This window comes from Medicago sativa, chromosome 1 (assembly GCF_051527215.1).
Source record: "Medicago sativa cultivar Bolivia chromosome 1, Bolivia_mono, whole genome shotgun sequence".
Taxonomy (NCBI): domain Eukaryota; kingdom Viridiplantae; phylum Streptophyta; class Magnoliopsida; order Fabales; family Fabaceae; genus Medicago; species Medicago sativa.
The window spans coordinates 10,081,062-10,098,445 of NC_140749.1; the positions used below are offsets into that span (position 1 = coordinate 10,081,062).

Consider the following 17,384-nt stretch of genomic DNA (forward strand, 5'->3'; position numbering starts at 1 on the left):
CATTGGTCCAAAATAATAGAGAGAGAAAAAGGAAGAGATAGAATAAGAATAAAATGTGAGTATGAGAGAGAAAGTTGTTAAAAAGTTATAATAAAGTGGTTGTACAAATATCATTTCTCATTTGAAAAAGACTTTTTGGATTCGTGTGAAAAGAGATATCAGGTGATGCAAAAAATTAAACAAATTAAGGTTTAGAAGGCAAAAGAAAACGCACAAGATACTTGCAAAGTGAACACACGATGTTAGGGTTATCTTACAACAAGTTTTGATTTGTCATTGTCAAAGAGAAATTTTTTGAATAACATAATGAAAAAACTTAATCCATTTTCTTCGTTGTTTTCCGTATAGTTCTTAACTAAATTATTCATGATTTCATCAAATTCTTAATTTTATCAAAATTTGTTATTATAAAAATATGTATTTTTAATTAAGAAATATGAAGAAAAAAAAAACGCATAAGAAAATTTCAGTAGTTGACAATCTCATACATTCACCTATTATTCCCTACATTTCTTGAATCAAAATCGGAAAGTCTCAATTTCAATAAAAATTTTAATTTTTTTTAAAATTTAAATCATTTAATCTTTATCTAAATTGCACAAATGTGTCCATAACTTATGAGATTGCCAACTACAGGGATTCAAATTTATTAATTAATTGATTTTATTGTAAAATATTCATTTAATTTAATCTCAGAAATTTGTGGAGCCGAATATATATTAAAAAAATATGATAGATGGTCTATTATCAACATAGGATATTTTTTCTGGATAAATATTAAGTTATTATATTATTATCATCATCAAACTCAGCTTCATTATCATTAGTAAACACTCTCTCCATCTCCTTGATCAACTCGGAATATATACATTAAAGTCTAGAAAATTTAAACAATCTTAATAGTCTTTGATGGATGGTATAATGCATTTGTATTATATAATTCTAAATAACTATTTGTAGACTTTTTTTAGAGACTAAGTGCATGTTTGGTTGCACATTTGTACTGCCAAACGCACGTTTATGGCATTTTTTACCGCGATTTAAAGATGCTCCAAAAACAAGCTTCTTTCCGCTACGTGATTTTCAATGCTAAAAGGACATACGCACCGCTAAAGCAAAGATACACTAGACTGAATTCCAAATTCTTTACTCAAACTAAAACGAATCTTTACTTTTAATTTTATTGTGTGGATGGCAAGTTAAGAAGAGAAGATTGGAGAGAAAAGGAGAAAGCACTGTGTTTGTTATCTAGAGTACTTGTGGATCTAATTCTAAAGATATTTTCTATTATGAGCTGAGGTGATCGATTGGAACTTTGTGGTTTTCTTTTTTGAGGGGTTTTCAAATGTGGACCAATTTAGAAAGACAAGGAGATCTCTTAAAGAGATTTGGTTCTATATATTGATTAGACAGTTAACAATTTACTAAGATGAAGTGATTGAGTTGTTTTCTCAATGGGATCAGTCACTTTAAATTCCTAAACTCACTCATAACCCTTTAAGGTGGGGTTAGGACTTTTGTTAAACAAAAGTTGCCAAAAATGACTTGTGAATACGGTAACAATAATTTGTAATATTATATGTATGCAAAAGCCAAAGTTTATATACCTAATCCTATACTTTAACTATAGGATATTTGATCCTCTTCATTAATATCAACATTAATGATAATAATGCAATTTAACTATAGGATATTTGATAATAATGCAAATTAACACGAAATACACTATCAAGGACATTAGAGGAACTCCACATCAGCTTCCTCTTTTATGTGTCGGCCATTTGTCTCTTTTGCCATTATGGACACATCACATAGGAGTTCAAAGTTCTCTTCTAACATTCAATTAATAGACCACAAGGGAAATAGTATAGAAATTGAATATTTGATAAAATATTCAAGTGCAAAAGTTCTACACAACTCATGTAAAATAAACAATTAAAGATGCTATTTAGTCATTTGAAATGAGTTTATCAAGTTACTTGTAATGAGATGTGAAGAGGAAATGAATTCTGCATTGCATCGGAGTCACAATTAATATGTGAAGAAGAAATAAATTTTACGTTGTATGTGTCACTGTCACACAGTTACGAATTTGAATCGTTTGATCTTAAAAAATGATCAAAATTGTATAAAATCAAATTAAAAACTATATAATATGAACCGTCTAATATCAAATTAATAAACAATATTGATGACTTCCTAATATGTTTACACAGCATGCAACATGAGTCCATGTGAAGTGGGAGCACACAAGAAGAAAGTGTGAAAAGCAAATAAATTTCTTCTTCCAAAAAAGAGACGCAAAAGGACAATCAATCTCACAACAAATGGGGACATTGTTACCTTGCTGATGGACTTTCAAGTACTGAACATAGGAGAGTTTGTTTGGTGTCTACATGTACAAACATTAGGTTTTGTCTGCTACTAACATGATTAATTAAGGTACTTTTTTTAGGACGCGCGTGACCATCCTAACTCTTACTCAATAATTTTCTACTACCGAAAGGCAAACTCCAAACTATACCTTATTGATGATTTCAAATATATTCCAATTCTATCTATAAGCAGCACAATGTGTCCATGCCATGCATGATGATGAACACATCACATGACCTACTTTTTGTCGTTGCATGTGTCCACACAAACAGCCACATGGATTATGTCTAAGCATAAGTTTGGTTTCACTTCATAAAATATCATAATTCCTCCACAGAAGGTGATCATATTCGAGAAAAAGTAATTATATTTGAAAAACTATCGAACATTAAATAATAAATATTAGTATCTCATCTTGATTCTCCACATTTTTAAATAACCACGTTTTGTTTTTTTTTTTTAGCTAAAATTAATCATGTTTCATAAACATGAATTCTCTAAAGTAATGTGTATGAAAGAGCGTCTTTAAATGAATCTTCATATTTTGATAGGTTAAGTGGTGTCCATTAGTAGATTTCTATTATCATAAATGTAAAATGAAAAATAATAACTTGATAGTGATGCACATATTACTTTTATTAGAAGGTATAATTGAAAATAAAAAAAATAACTGAAAAAGAAAAGTGGCAAACTTTTGGTATACTTTTTTCTCATATGTGACACTTCTTATGAGAACAAAATAAGTAATATAATGTTTTAAAATTATCATGTTGACAATATATTAAAGTTGTATTTCAATGAGTGGAAACTAAACATTATTTTACTATTTTGACAACATAAACATTTTACCTTATAATACTTGTTCAGTTACTTATTCCATATCCATGTGTAGCATAATAATAGGAACAAAACCTTTGTCTGCCTCTAAAATATACTCCAACTTTTTATCCATTTAAGGTGTCAAAGAATCAACAACTCAAACTTCCTTAAACCTACCAACAAAGGGTTGAGGAATTATCTCCAATTAATGGAAAGACTAAGCAAGGAACCATGCATCTTCTCTTCTCAAGAAACTCCTCCAAGTCCAAGCACACCTTTGCAAAATCAACATGAAAAGAAGAAACAACAATCTATTGAGGTAGAAGAAGATATCACTAAGGTAGAAACTTTATTTGATCTAAATGTATCTAGCAATGATTCTAATCTTGATTGTAATAGTCAGCAAGAAACAGAACTCAATCTCATAACTTCTTTAGATGTTGGTAATTCATCATCACAAAACAATAATACGCTTGATGTAGAACAAAGAATTTTTTCTTGTAACTATTGTCATAGAAAATTCTATAGCTCACAAGCATTAGGTGGACACCAAAATGCTCACAAAAGAGAGAGATCAATAGCAAAAAGAGGACAAAGATTTGGAACACAAATAATAGCTTCAGCTTCTGCTTTTGGATTTCCTATTATGCATAATAAACAAAGTTATGCAAACATGGCTTCTTTGCCTCTTTATGGTGCTTTTGGTGGTAATAAACCTCTTGGAATTCAAGCACACTCTATGATCCATAAGCCTTCTCATGTTTCATCTAATGGATTTGGAAACTCTTATGGACATCATCATCATCATGGTTGGTCAAACTCAAGAATCTTTATGGATCAACAACCTGGAATAGCAAAACTAGGTATGGCTGATTTTCATAGAACAACAACATCATCAAGAGGAAGTGTTGGTAGGTTTGAAGTGGTAGATACTATGATTAATTCTGCAGCTAATAAAGAAATGAAGCAGAAGCAGCTTGATTTAAACCTCAAGCTATGATTATGAATATTGGTCAGTGTAGTTAAGATTTTTGTGTGAAATAGGATTTGTGTAAATTTTGTTTTATTGGGAGGATCATATAGTTATTTTCTTGTTATTGACTTGAAAATTGTTTAACTCCAGTGTGGAGTGATTTATGAGTTGTAACTTTTATGTTTCTTATTATGTATTTTTCTACAAGAGATTTTTTTTTTGTTGCTTATTCTGTCAATAGATAAAAGTAAATCTAATTAATGAAGGTTTTTATGTTCTTATAATAATTAACTCCTGTCAGTCTCAGGAATGAATTAGAATTTGTCACAGTTAGTTCCATTTTCACAAATCATATTAGCTAGCCTTACCTAAATAATGATACTAAATTTGAAATTAATAATGGAAACACAAAAAAAATACTAAGAGGTTGAGGATCACAAATACAAGAATAATATATCATGGATCATGATTGTGTGTATAGAAATTAGGTCACACTAAATGGCTTCCAAGATGATGTTTTTAATCAAAGAATTAGCAACACATTTATCATAATGCAAAGTTTCTAAAGATTCGTGGTTTATTACTTAGCATATAAAATATGTAGGGTTTGTGTAAAAAAATAAAAAAAATATGTAGGGTATTTTCAGCTAAGCGTTTTATAAAGTTATTTTAAATTAAACTGTTTGGATTGAAACTGAATTTGAATAAAATGATTCATGTTTGAATGTTTTTATTCTTCAAAGGGTTAAATATGTTTTTGGTCCCTATAAAATTGCAACCTTCTAAGTTTAGTCCTTACTTAATTTTAATAGCTTTTTTAATCCCTACAAAAAAAAATTTACTTATAATTTTAGTCCCTGCTAAAATAAATTTTGTTTAATTATCCTTAAACTCTTAAATTTTTTAACGATTCTTTTTATACAAGTTTAGAACACTATGACAGGTTCATTTACTAAAATCTATAATTTTTTAACATGAAATAAATTAAATATGAATTTTTTAAAACGACAAAAGTTTAAGATATAAATAACAAAAATATGGACGTAGAAATCAAATTTTTGCGATATTTTTTTCGGAGGACCTTTTAATAACGTTCTTAACACGCCTGTACAAAATTGTTGAAAAACTTAAGAGTTTAAGCATAAATTAAACAAATTTGGATTGAGTAAGGACTAATATTGAGTGCAGAAATTTTTTGTAGGGATTAAAAATGTTATTAAAATTAAGTAAGGACTATACTTACAATGTCGCAATTTTGTAGGGACCAAAAACATAATTAACCCTTCTTCAAATAAGTCGGCTGTAAAACTTGATACAGATTGAACAAAAAGTTATTTATCTATTCTAACATATGTTTAAATCAGCATTTTAATCACCAATCTTGTATCTCAATACAACCTTTGACGTAATCTCGTGAAGGTCTCATTTGTTGGTTCCGGTGGCCTTCAAACAAATGCTTAGTGTATATTTTGATTTGCGATGAGACTTGCAAAATAAAAGTTAAAAAGTGTAGCTTATATCAAAATAATGATAACATACGCGATATGATTTTGTCAACATCATCGTCAATTCAATCATGCACTTAATCAATTTTGAATGATATGAAACCAAAAACACATATTTCAGAAAATACATGAGCAAATAATTCACAAAATTCACAACAACAAAAAAAAAGTAAATAATAATCATTAATATTCAGGGTTTGTCCTCTTCTCGAAGAATAAGATTCGAATATCATGTATTAGAACTTAGAATTGTAGGGGCCAATGGCAAACTGAGCATATGAATGAAGATTAGAATATTTGCTCACTAGCTCACTATAACAAAGACCAAAACTAGTGGGTTAAGGACTAGATAACATTATAGACATATAATATCCTATTTAAAAAAGTAAGATTAGCTCATTTGTTTGTCCACACATGAAGTGTCAAATAAGACTTGCCTATTATTTTTGGTTTTGGCATAGGAAGACTTTTTTGTCCTGTATGAGATTCATGTACTATGTCACTATCATTTAAGTGGCTTCAAATCTAGGAAAGATTCATGTGTGTTTCTATATGAAAGTATAATAACTAGTCTACACCTAAACACCTCAACTCAATGCAGTAACGACAAAGGCAACTATAATTAACAAACGTGGCTGACAGTCACAAAAAACATGTCGTCCCGGTCGTAGCGTTTGGATGAGATGATTCAGATCATTTTTCAATTTAATCAGAAGTTTTGAATTTGAATTCAGTCTTAAAAATACATCAACAACAAAACTTTGAGAAAAAAATTATGCTCCGTCTGGTTCTGTCTAAGTCAAATGTTTAGTCTCTACGATTACACACGGATAATATCCGGAAAGAAAAAAAAAACAGAAGTGGTCCCATCCATACAGCTGCAAACAAACTAGATAGAATAAGTATATTTTTCACATGGTTCATTACTAAGGATTTCTTTTCTCCAAATCGTTTTATTGATCTACCTGCTTCTATGCCCACACGAAAGCTATCTTTCTGATTTTTCAGTTTGCAATTTAGTCTTCATGTTTTTGATTTATCTAAACGTCCTTAAATTATTATTTTTCTCAAAGTGTTCAAATAGTTGTACAGTATCATATTAGGTTTAATTTTGTTTATAAAAACCGAAGTTGACAACAAATTGACTTTTATATAGCTGGTGGTCGGTAGCTTTTATATAGCTAATTGTAGGTAAGCTCTAGTAAATTTATAAGCAGCTTATAATTGATTTATAAGTCAACTGATGGCATTTGAAGTGCATGATAAAAGTAAAATGTGAAGTAACTAATAAATACTACCTACTACTTCCTTAAAAAAAATTACTACCTACTACTTAAATATAGAACACTTTCGAGAAATTTTCTTTTCCTTAAATACAAGACCCTTTTGGATTTTATTTTGTTAAGAAGTCAAAAACAATATATTATAAAATATGAGTTTCAATCAAGCACAAGATGTGCCTAAAAGGAAGACAAAACAAGGTCACAAGATACAAAATATAAACAAGAAAAAAAGATCCAAACGCAACATTATATAGTGACCTAACCAATACAAATCGAAGGGTTATTCCACCAAGAATAAAACTCATAACAAGAAAGTGGTTTTTGAGACTTCAGCCACAACCAAGAGAGAAGTTTGATGCGATCTAGTAATTGATCAAGATTCTGCTCGTTGTTGCAAAAAATTGTGAGTTACGCTCCTTTCAAATGACTCATAAAGAAGCAAATCATATCACTTGAAAGCAATGACGAATATCCTTCCAAAACAAATATGAACCATCAAATTGCAAGTCATGCATGCGAACATTTGATGGTTGAACGCACCAAATCCCCAATGCATAACGGAAGACCAAATGCTACCAAATAAAGTACATTCCATAAAAAGATGATTTATCAGTTTCCTTTCCTCCTTTCTGCATCCACCTTAACACAACAAAGAACCCAAATGAACCATGCCACAACGAACCAAGTTGTCTTTTGTGGAAATCCTCTTATTAAGAGTTCTCTAAGCAAATAATGAAACTTTGAGAGACACAACTTTGTTTCAAATGAAGTCTAAAAGAAAATCATGATCATGTTGCACTTTGATTTAGAATATGATAAACATCTAACCAACCTCCTAATCATATTTCAACTACATAAATAGTGCTATATACACATAATTCAAAAAGACAGCTAAACCTAAAGCACAAAGAACCAACTTTTAGCCAAGGGTCATTCTAAAAGGAAGTGTTCTCACCATTTTCCACCCTATGCACCAAACTCAAACATCTCTCTCTCCCTCCCTCTCTCTCCCTCTCTCTCTATCTCCCTCTCTCTCTCTCAAAAGGTAAAATTGTACAAACAATATAAATGTTTTACAAATTTAATGCTACTATCAACTTTGTTAATTCTAGTGGTTTAATCAAGGGATCTTTTTATTTGTAACAATTTCAAGGAAAGGGCCCCCGATAATCTAAAGTTTGATTGAGAGATAAATAAAATTTGACCAAAAAATATTTCACCTTGAATTCACTCAAACAGTTCATTTTAGGTGGAACTCAATTATTTAGTTAAAGGAGTCTTCTATTTAGAGACAAAGTAGTATAATCATTATAATTGTTGGAGCTAATTTCTCTAAATAGAACACCCATTTAACCAGATAATTGTAATGATTATATTACTTTGTCTGTAAATAGAATAGAAGACCCCTTTAACCAAATAATTGAGCTGTGAATTCAAGGTAAAATAATTTTTGGCCAAACTTTAAAACACCCCCTTTAACCAAACAATTATAATGGTTTTACTACTTTTATTTAGAGACAAAGTAATTGTATAATATTTCACCTTAATTATAATTTGTGTCCATCAACTAGAGCTAATGTATTATTTTAGCCCCAATATTTTTGTTGATGGTCTCATTTTTATAATTGCTACAATTACTTATTTTTTGGACCGAATTGTTACGATTAAATCTCTCAATCTACTTTCCAATTATATAAAACTATCATATTCTCTAAATCAATTTAAATTTTTCATTTAAACATTCTTCTATCAAAAACTTTCCAATAAACATTCTTCTATCAAAAACTTTCCAATAAAAATCCATCAAAAAGTGCGCCTGATTTCCATAAAAATCTTACCAATCAAAATATTACATTTAAAAAAAAATTGCAAAATTTTTCAGCAGTGATCTCACATTTAGAGATGTCAACAGGGCAGATGCGTACCCTCCCCGCTTTGTGTTCCCACCAGCATAAGAAAGCAAGCCTTGTACTCTTTATTTATCAAACCTCCGGAGCGCCCTACTTTTTTGAATCCCAATATCCAAAAAAATGGGGGATTTCGAGCGTTTTTACACATTCGGAGCCTAAAATTCAAAATACAGTATGGTGTTTGAGAAGTTTGAGAAGTGTGGAGGACTCGAGAAGAAATCACCTGTTGATTCCCCTCTGGTGACGCTGGAAACAAAAATGGAAGCTATTTGATTTGAAAATGACAAGGGCCTTCGTGTGGATCCTTCACAGGAGTCCACAAAAGGTAGCCTCGTGAAAACTCACGTTAAACTATACACCATGTCACTGAATTCAACCCCAGGCTATAATTTTACACCTGTTTGGATTAGTGTTCCCACAATGTTTCTCGCATCCCAACGAGTTGTGACCATGAATTTTGTAAAGCTACAAACTCAGGCTTTTGAGGATGTCGCGAGTTAGTTCCCTTCTTGATGTGGTTCCAAACAGGCACTACATATGAAAATAACCTAGTGGGTACGGTACAAGATGCAAATCATATGAAGAGAGAATGCTGCAAGATGCACAAGGTACTGTTACCAAGAACTCAAATAATTTCAAGGTAAAGCTTGCAACTACTTCTACAAATAAATCATATCATTTATTCGGAGAAGATAACATCCTCAGAAGAAGCCACAGACACATAAGAAGCAAAAGCCAAAGTTATGTCATCGTGACCGCCAGTATCAACGCATTATTCCCATATATCACCAAATAAACAATGAAAACGTTAAAGGCAGATTATGAACACAGGACATGAATGCAATGAAATGACAAAATAGACAAATAAGCTGTCGTTTCCAAGCATATTATAAGTTATTTAGCTAACATGGTCTTACCCTTTTACTCATAACTTGAGTCGAACAAAAGCTCTACAGGTGTGTGTGGCATCAGTTTCAAGCGTATATAGATTTACTAGCACTTACGAACCTCATATTTAGCCTAACTTCAATTTACCACTTCTCAACCTCAATCAAATTCACACTTCAATTTGTTAGTTGTTGCTAAGTTTTCCAATAAATTTCTTCCACTAAAAGCTCCAAAACAAAATACGACTCTTATTGTTCAACATTCCTAAGATATTTGCACAAGATTTACTGAATAAAGAAAATGCTGTGAAGACTATTAATCCAACGATTTTTATGGGAAAAATTAATTTCTACAGCAGCAAAACTTGGAAGTGTCTACATCGATTCTTAGCTGCAAAGCTTACCTGACTAATTATCAAAGTCTTGAAACAGTCCATCCACCAAAAATATTCAACAATTTCCTTTTTTATCATTCATTCATCGTATACCCATGTACGAAAACAGAGTTCATTATTTACTGCCCTTGCCTCCTAATGCTTAACATTCTTACGGCATATTGAACATCAAATAAATAAATTGATGCTAACACTACAAATCAAATGGGTTTCTATTGAAGAAACTAATTCCTACAATGGTAAAACTTGGTGTTTACATCAACTCTTAGTTGCCAAACTTACCAGCCTATTTTTCCACAAAAGACTTGAGACAATCCATCCACCTTAGAAGTTCAATTCTATCCTTGTTCATCATATACTCGTGTAAGAAAGCAGAGAGCTCATTATTTACTCCCCTTGCGTCCAAGTACTCGCAAAACTTCTCCTGAATCTTAGGCTTCAGATTCCTGCAACCAACAATTTAAACAGATGAAAATCATTACTAATTAGCATACCAACTGAATGCCTTCAAAACGACTAGGCCTTCGATAAAAGTTTTGCAATGCCAAATTCAGTCTTTGCGTAGTTGAAATCTAAATCAAAAAAGTTTGGCCAATGAATAAAGTTGAAATGTTTAGGATCTGTTAGGCTTTCATTTTCAGTTTTCAATTTTACTTACAAAAGCACGGCATTGTTTCACTGTTTTTTCTTCAAAGTTTTGTTCAAAAAACAACGAAAATGATACACATAAAACTTTAACAACAGTAACCAAAGTGAAAACAAGGTGTCGTTTTAGTAATGAAAACTGAAAACAGAACATAAAAAGAAAACTGTTCTAAAACCAAGCAAATCCTTAAGCTATCAAAGTTTTAAAAAAGATCCTTGACTATGACTGCAAAGTCGACGTTTTTAATGTACCTGCGACCACAATTGCAGCTACATCAATGGTATTTAACCACAACTCTTAACGCATCAAATATTGCAATGCGTTATGCAACTGTATTTGACTACAATACAATTCTCCACTATACCAAATATCACAATGTGATTGTTATGGCGATTTGAAACCTTCATTTCCACCAAACAACAAATGTACAATAGGCACAGGAAAAAAAACATAATTCAAACCTGAAATCAGGTCCAAGGTAAGGCCTAGTCGACATCTTCCCTCGCTTTAACATGAAAACTTTCTGAACATCCAAACTATCAGGCCACGCTGAGCAGACGAATTCTAATTCATTACCACCTTCCCCTTTCGAGATATCCACAATCAAACTGAGATGAAGACGCACATTCACCCCTGAACTATCATCTCCATATGCAGGAACATGTTCAAACCCATCAAACATTGTAGCTTCAATTTTGATATCTTCGTTGTCCCCAAATTTCCCCTTCATCGTAACCACTTGCTCACCAGGTCTCTCTTCAACAATAAACGATTTGAATTCTGTCACAGGCTGCATAAAATAGAAATTCATAAAAAAATATAAAATCAATCCAAATCACTAACCCGCAATTACCCACTTCGAAAAAAATTATTTTTTTACTCAAACATTACATTTTATGATGTATAGTATCAATTTTAATAACATTGATAAATTAATAACATAACATTGAATTGAAATGAATGCTAAAACCCTAATAACAAAATTGATCAAAATTTTCAATTTTTTTCATGTAGAATAGTGGGAACCTGATGAGGAGGAGCGTATTCAGCTTGATACTCGATTTCGTTACGGAGAATTCGCAAAATGTTGGATTCAAATGGAGATTTGGTAACTGATTCTGCAACGTGAGCTCTGTTACTGAAACCTGAGGTTTGAGAGAGAACATTACTGATTCTAGGTGAAGAAAATGTTTGTTTGAATCTATGAGCTATTTGAATTGTTCGAATAAGAACAGACATGTCTGGATTTGTTTTTGAATCAGACAGTGATGAATTTTGCAGTTGAACGATGAAAAATGGAAAACGACATCACATAACTACTATGTAGGGGTTAAACGACATCATATGAATTGGAAAATTGCTCTTCCCCCATTAAAAAAAAAAAAAAAAACTTCCCTCCAACTGAATGGACGAAAGTACATGTGGTCCTTTAGTCAGACTTAGTAGAGGTAAAGCACAGGGCCTATTATGAGCCCCACGCGCCCGTTGCTGACTACACAGCTCATGTCCCTCCTTACAAGGAGGTTATTGTTGAGCAGCGGTGGGCCAGACACCATCCCGACCCATAGGGGTGGAAATAGGATAGGTCGGGCCAGACTTTGTAAGGCCTAAGTCTGGCCTCCTTCAAAAATTATAGGCTTGAGTCTGACCTATTACCAGTCATAAGCTCATTTTTTAGGCATGACCTGGCCTTTTAAAAGGTCTGATGAAGCCTGAAAGCCTATTTAAAAGCCCGATTTATCCTAAGGCCTAGCAACACATGTAAGCCTACTCCTAAATAGGCCAAAACTTATTAAGGCCTAAAACCCACAAATATGTTTGCTACTAAATAATGAATTCTTACGAAGGTCTAATCACACGAATATATAAACTACTAAATAACCAATCATATGAAGGCTTGTGTTTATGGAAAAAAAAACTTCAAAAATATCAATAATGGAAGATATGTTATATAATAGGTCGGCCTGATGGGCTTAATAGGCTTTTTTGCAAGCCTTAGCTTGGCCTGTTTAATTAAATAGGCCTTATAAAAAGCTTGAGCTAGCTTTGTTAATAAACGAGCTGGGCCGAGCTAGGCTTTAAATAGGCTAGGTCGTAGGCCCCTGTCGGACGGCCTGGCCTGTTCCCACCCCTACCGACCCATTCCAAATCATCGACAACATCAGGCGCAGAGTGGAAGGTGCTATGGAGATTTCTTTTGTGTTTTCAAATCCTCTCGTTCTCAACATTATGGAGGGCATCCAGTCCGAGTATAGCATTCTCCATAAGGTACCGGTTCCGCAGAGGAGGATTAGAAGTCATAGGCCACAAGAGGAGTAGGGTTTTGTTCTAGCGTTTTTAGGACATTTGTATATTTTTAGAAGTTTTTGTGACATTTTCAAGGGATTTTGCTATAATATATTTACACTGGTGCCTTTGCGCATTTTTATGACATTTTGATTAGTTTATCGGTTTTCAATTTTGCGTAATTTTTGGTTTTATTATGCATATTTTAGTTATTAATAAATGAATGATTCAATGATTGTGATGATAGAATGAATGATGAAAACATGGATGAAAATGATGGAATGGATGTATGAATGAATGAAGGAATGATGAAAATTAGGGAAAAATGTGTTTCAGTTGTTCTGGTAGTGGACACAAACCCAGCGTAAGTTAACTGACGTTGACCTGTAATCCGTGTGACTTAACTCATGTTGATTTCAGCGTGACTTAAATCACGTTGCGTCTAACACCTGCGTGACTTAAGTCACGCTGGGGTATTTTAGTCAGTTTATATGGGGATGAGCATATCTTGATGGGAGAAGAGTAATTTTCTGAATTGTTTGTAGATTGCATACGACATTGCAATTGATTTTTGCTCTTCACCCAGCACATTTTGCTCGCGCCCTGCACTGCTTCCAAATATACCCTTGCGTTAGTTAAGTCACGCAGCGTGACTTAACTAACACACGTTGTAAGCAATGCGTGACTTATGTCACACACCACTGGCCTATGCGCGAGTTAACTCACGCACGTTGGCCGGTGGTCTGTCCTCAAGAACACGCGTTTTTGTGGACGGTGGTCACATTTTCAACCTTCAATCTACACGTTTTTTTACAACCTTTACACGTTTTTTTTACCACATTTATGGTAGTTACAACCTAGGCTCCCATTTCTACCTATAAATACCCCTCCATACTTCCCTAATTCCTCACACCATATTACTTTCTCCCCCTCCTCACTCTCTCCATCTATTTCTCTTCTTTCTTTTTTTTTCTTTTCAATATTCTCTTTGGGGTAAAAAGTGATCAATTTTCGTCGGGGTAAAATAGTGAGTAGCCGACTTGGGGAAGTGATCGACCCGTGGGATAATTTTAAAAACCTGCTTTTTTAACCGCAGAAACTTTTTACCATGGGTAAAAAGAACTTCTTGTGGTAAAAAAAATCAGATTTAAGTTTAGCCCAAGGGTTGATGATGTATTTTCTGCAAGAAGGCTACTCACTATTTTACCCCATGAAGATTGATTACTTTTTACCCCAAGGAGAAAATAAGTAGATATAGTGAATAAGTTCAAACTTCTTGCATGAATTATTGTAATGTATGAATTATTAATAAAATGAGATATTATTTATGCCTCAATTTTGTTCCTTTATTCGATATTTGCTTTTAGTTTCTAATGTTGTATTTACCTTTATTTATATTTGTATTTATTTAAAGAATAATATCGAATCAATAATTTAGAATAAAGTTAAGAAAATAATTTAGATTAATGTAAAAAAATAATTTTATAATAAAGTTAATAAAATAATTTAGAATAAAGTTAATAAAGTTAAGAAAATAATTTAGAATAAAGTTAAGAAAATAATTTAGATTAATAATTTGGATTAATATAATCAAAATAATTTTGAATAAAGTTAATAACATAATTTGAAAATAGTAAGTAAATAAATTTTAAAAAAAGTAGTCTTGCGCCACTTAACTTGCGCCACGTGACTTAACATACGCATTAATTTACACTTGCACAAGTTAACTAGCGCAAGGGTATTTTGGAGTTGGCTGCAGGGTGCGAGCAAAATGTGCTGGGTGGAGAGCAAAATTCATTGCAATTAGATCCTTGGACTTGTTTTTTAAGTAACAGAGTAAAATTGGGCTATGTTGAAAGCCCAATTAACCATACCTCTTATTAGGGCATTGCTTCTCACACCTTTTATGTGCTATAAAACCTCTAAGGTCTTTTTGTTTCTAATTTTAAGATTATACATTGATTATTAAAGCTATCATAAAAAGGAAATTATGTTAACTATACTCCACTTTTTTTTGTAAAGTTGTTTTGCACAAATTAGGACATCATGATACAAGTTTCTATAGAAAATAAATTAAGTGAATATACAAGGTAGTACTCCAGAAAGAAAAAGAAAAAAAAGAACATGACTTTTGTTTTGTTTTTTTAAAAAAAAAATCTTTATCAAATTGTTTGTACTTATATTATACTACGTATTTGTGTGCAGAAGAAAAAGAACATGACTTTTCTTCAAGAAAGCAAAAGAGAAAACGATCATAATGGAATAGAGCATTGATTCCTTTGGTACCAAACGATGAATAAAGTTAAAAGAAGTTGTGTGAGGTTAGGATTTCCTTCATGACTTTTATCATCATTTGTGAAGGCCGGTGGCATTTGGTATGCACAAATATAAGATTTGTGCACCATGCACAACTTGTGCATTTAAAAGCTGAAATCAAATTTGGACCATTGATTTATTATTATTATATTCCAACGGTTCAGATTTGGCAGAAAAGTGCAATGGGTGACCTGCTGGTGGTTTTCTAGAAATGGTACAGGGGACCCCACGAATTGAATAAAAGATCATATTATATTCTGTTATTATTTTTTACTTTTGTATTGGGCTTGGACCCTAGTTTTAGTCCTTTTATTCCTTTTGATAGATTTTATGCTAGTAGAAAAATTGATATTAATGTCACTAAAATTTCTTGTGCTGCCACTTTAATTTATTTAATATGTTTTTTTTAGGGATTTATTTAATATGTTTGGCAGCTGATTTTTTTTTTACATGTTGTATATGGAATAATAACTTTTTTTTAAAGAATAAATATAACACAATTTTTTAGTTATATGCTTTTAGTCTAATTATGCTGGCCGTTCAAAAAAAACTCATTATTGTAGGAAGCGTTTTTTTTTTCTTATAAAAAAATGTTGTAAACGTTCTTTAAGTCCATTTTGTGGACAATAAATGTTATTAATCCTTAAATATATTTTAATACCAAAACAAGATTATTAATATGGGTTTGATTTTCACAAGAAGTAAATAAATTTTGAAACCTAGAAATATGGAAAAATGTGAAAATGAAATAATGAATTAACATTTAGTAGAAGTTGTTTTGGTAAATTGGACGCAGTTAAATTTTGTTTTTTTTTTTTGGAAAAAATTAGAAGATGAATAAATTGTGTGTAATATTTGGCTAATAAACTCACAATCCAAATACTATTATAAAAAAAATAACATTTTTTGAATGAGTATAAAATAGGTGTATATGATGTATATTAAAGAGAACATACAACGTTTATTCTTGTCATTTTTCAAAAAAAATTTGTTCTTGTCAAAAAAAAAAACACACAACATTTATTGAATGAGTATAAAATAGGCATTCAATAATCCGCGACGATATGGTGTATATTATTGTTGAATGGGTCAAGGTAAATGAACATTAAAACAGGCAGAATATTTTTTAATTATGGAGTTTGTGTTTTTGTATTTATTTGAATTTTAGTTATTGTCATTTAATCTATTAAATTTAATGTTGCATTATGATGTAATATAAATTAATTATAATAATAACTATAATATTAATTTTGAAGAAAGAATAACCATAATATTAATTAAATAGAACCGGATGTTTAAAGTAGTTTAGGTCGAAGAATCTTGTCATTAGGGTTATAGTTTTAAGCTTGGTTAGTTGATAAAGAGTTATATTAGTCATCTATACATTCATCCAAGTACTTTGACTACAAGATTCTTTCAGTTAGGGTAAAAGTTGTGAGTTTGATTAATAGTTTTGAAATCTTGGAAGTAGTTTAGGTCGAAGAATCTTGTCATTAGGGTTAGAGTTGTCATTAGGGTTAGAGTTGTAAGCTTGGTTAGTCGATAACAAGAGTTTGATTAGTCAGTTAACGTTCATCCAAGTACTTTGACTCCAAGATTCTTTCAGTTAGGGTAAGAGTTGTGAGTTTTATCAATAGATTTGAAATCTTGGAAGGAGTTTAGGTCGAAGAATCTTGTCATTAGGGTGAGAGTTGTCATTAGGTTTAGAAGCTTGGTTAGTCGGTAACAAGAGTTTAATTAGTCAGTGAACGTTCATCCACGTACTTTCACTGCAAGATTCTTCCAATTAAGGTAAGAGTTGTGAGTTTGATCAGTCGTTGTGACATATTTGAAGTAGTTTAGGTAGAACATTCTTGTCATTAGGGTGAGAGTCGTAAGCTTAATTAGTCGATAAAGAGTTTGATTAGTCGTTGAACGTTCATCCAAGTATTTTAACATCAAGATTCTTTCAGTTATGGTAAGAGTTGTGAGTTTGATCAGTTGTTTTG

The 17,384-nt window shown here is 31.7% G+C and overlaps 2 protein-coding genes across 4 annotated transcripts; one reads left to right on the forward strand and one right to left on the reverse strand.

Annotated features, from left to right (window-relative positions):
* The first annotated feature begins 3,256 nt into the window (after positions 1-3,256).
* On the forward strand, positions 3,257-4,455 carry LOC146952494 (zinc finger protein 3-like). The gene has a single exon (XM_085702634.1). It carries the CDS (start codon positions 3,404-3,406, stop codon positions 4,193-4,195), a length of 792 nt encoding a protein of 263 aa, XP_085558760.1. The 5' UTR covers positions 3,257-3,403; the 3' UTR covers positions 4,196-4,455.
* A 2,655-nt stretch (positions 4,456-7,110) lies between these two features.
* On the reverse strand, positions 7,111-12,258 carry LOC146952495 (Mitochondrial glycoprotein family protein). 3 transcript variants are annotated; one of them, XM_085702518.1, is made up of 4 exons: positions 11,821-12,258; positions 11,256-11,584; positions 10,431-10,594; positions 7,111-7,595 (listed from the first exon to the last, which is right to left on the reverse strand). In XM_085702518.1, exons 1-3 carry the CDS (start codon positions 12,031-12,033, stop codon positions 10,435-10,437), a joined length of 702 nt encoding a protein of 233 aa, XP_085558644.1. In that variant the 5' UTR covers positions 12,034-12,258; the 3' UTR covers positions 7,111-7,595; positions 10,431-10,434. The 3 variants fall into 3 exon arrangements, with proteins under 3 accessions (XP_085558644.1, XP_085558636.1, XP_085558630.1); XM_085702510.1 differs by lacking the exon at positions 7,111-7,595 and adding an exon at positions 8,683-9,458; XM_085702504.1 differs by lacking the exon at positions 7,111-7,595 and having other exon boundaries at positions 10,201-10,594.
* Positions 12,259-17,384: the final 5,126 nt, after the last annotated feature.

Coding starts and splice junctions, on each gene's coding strand:
- LOC146952494 (XM_085702634.1), top strand. CDS start 3,404: ATGGAAAGACTAAGCAAGGAACCATGCATCTTCTCTTCTCAAGAAACT.
- LOC146952495 (XM_085702518.1), bottom strand. CDS start 12,033: ATGTCTGTTCTTATTCGAACAATTCAAATAGCTCATAGATTCAAACAA. Junction 11,585..11,820: donor AATACGCTCCTCCTCATCAG/GTTCCCACTATT, acceptor TATTTTATGCAG/CCTGTGACAGAATTCAAATC. Junction 10,595..11,255: donor TACCTTGGACCTGATTTCAG/GTTTGAATTATG, acceptor TGTTGGTTGCAG/GAATCTGAAGCCTAAGATTC.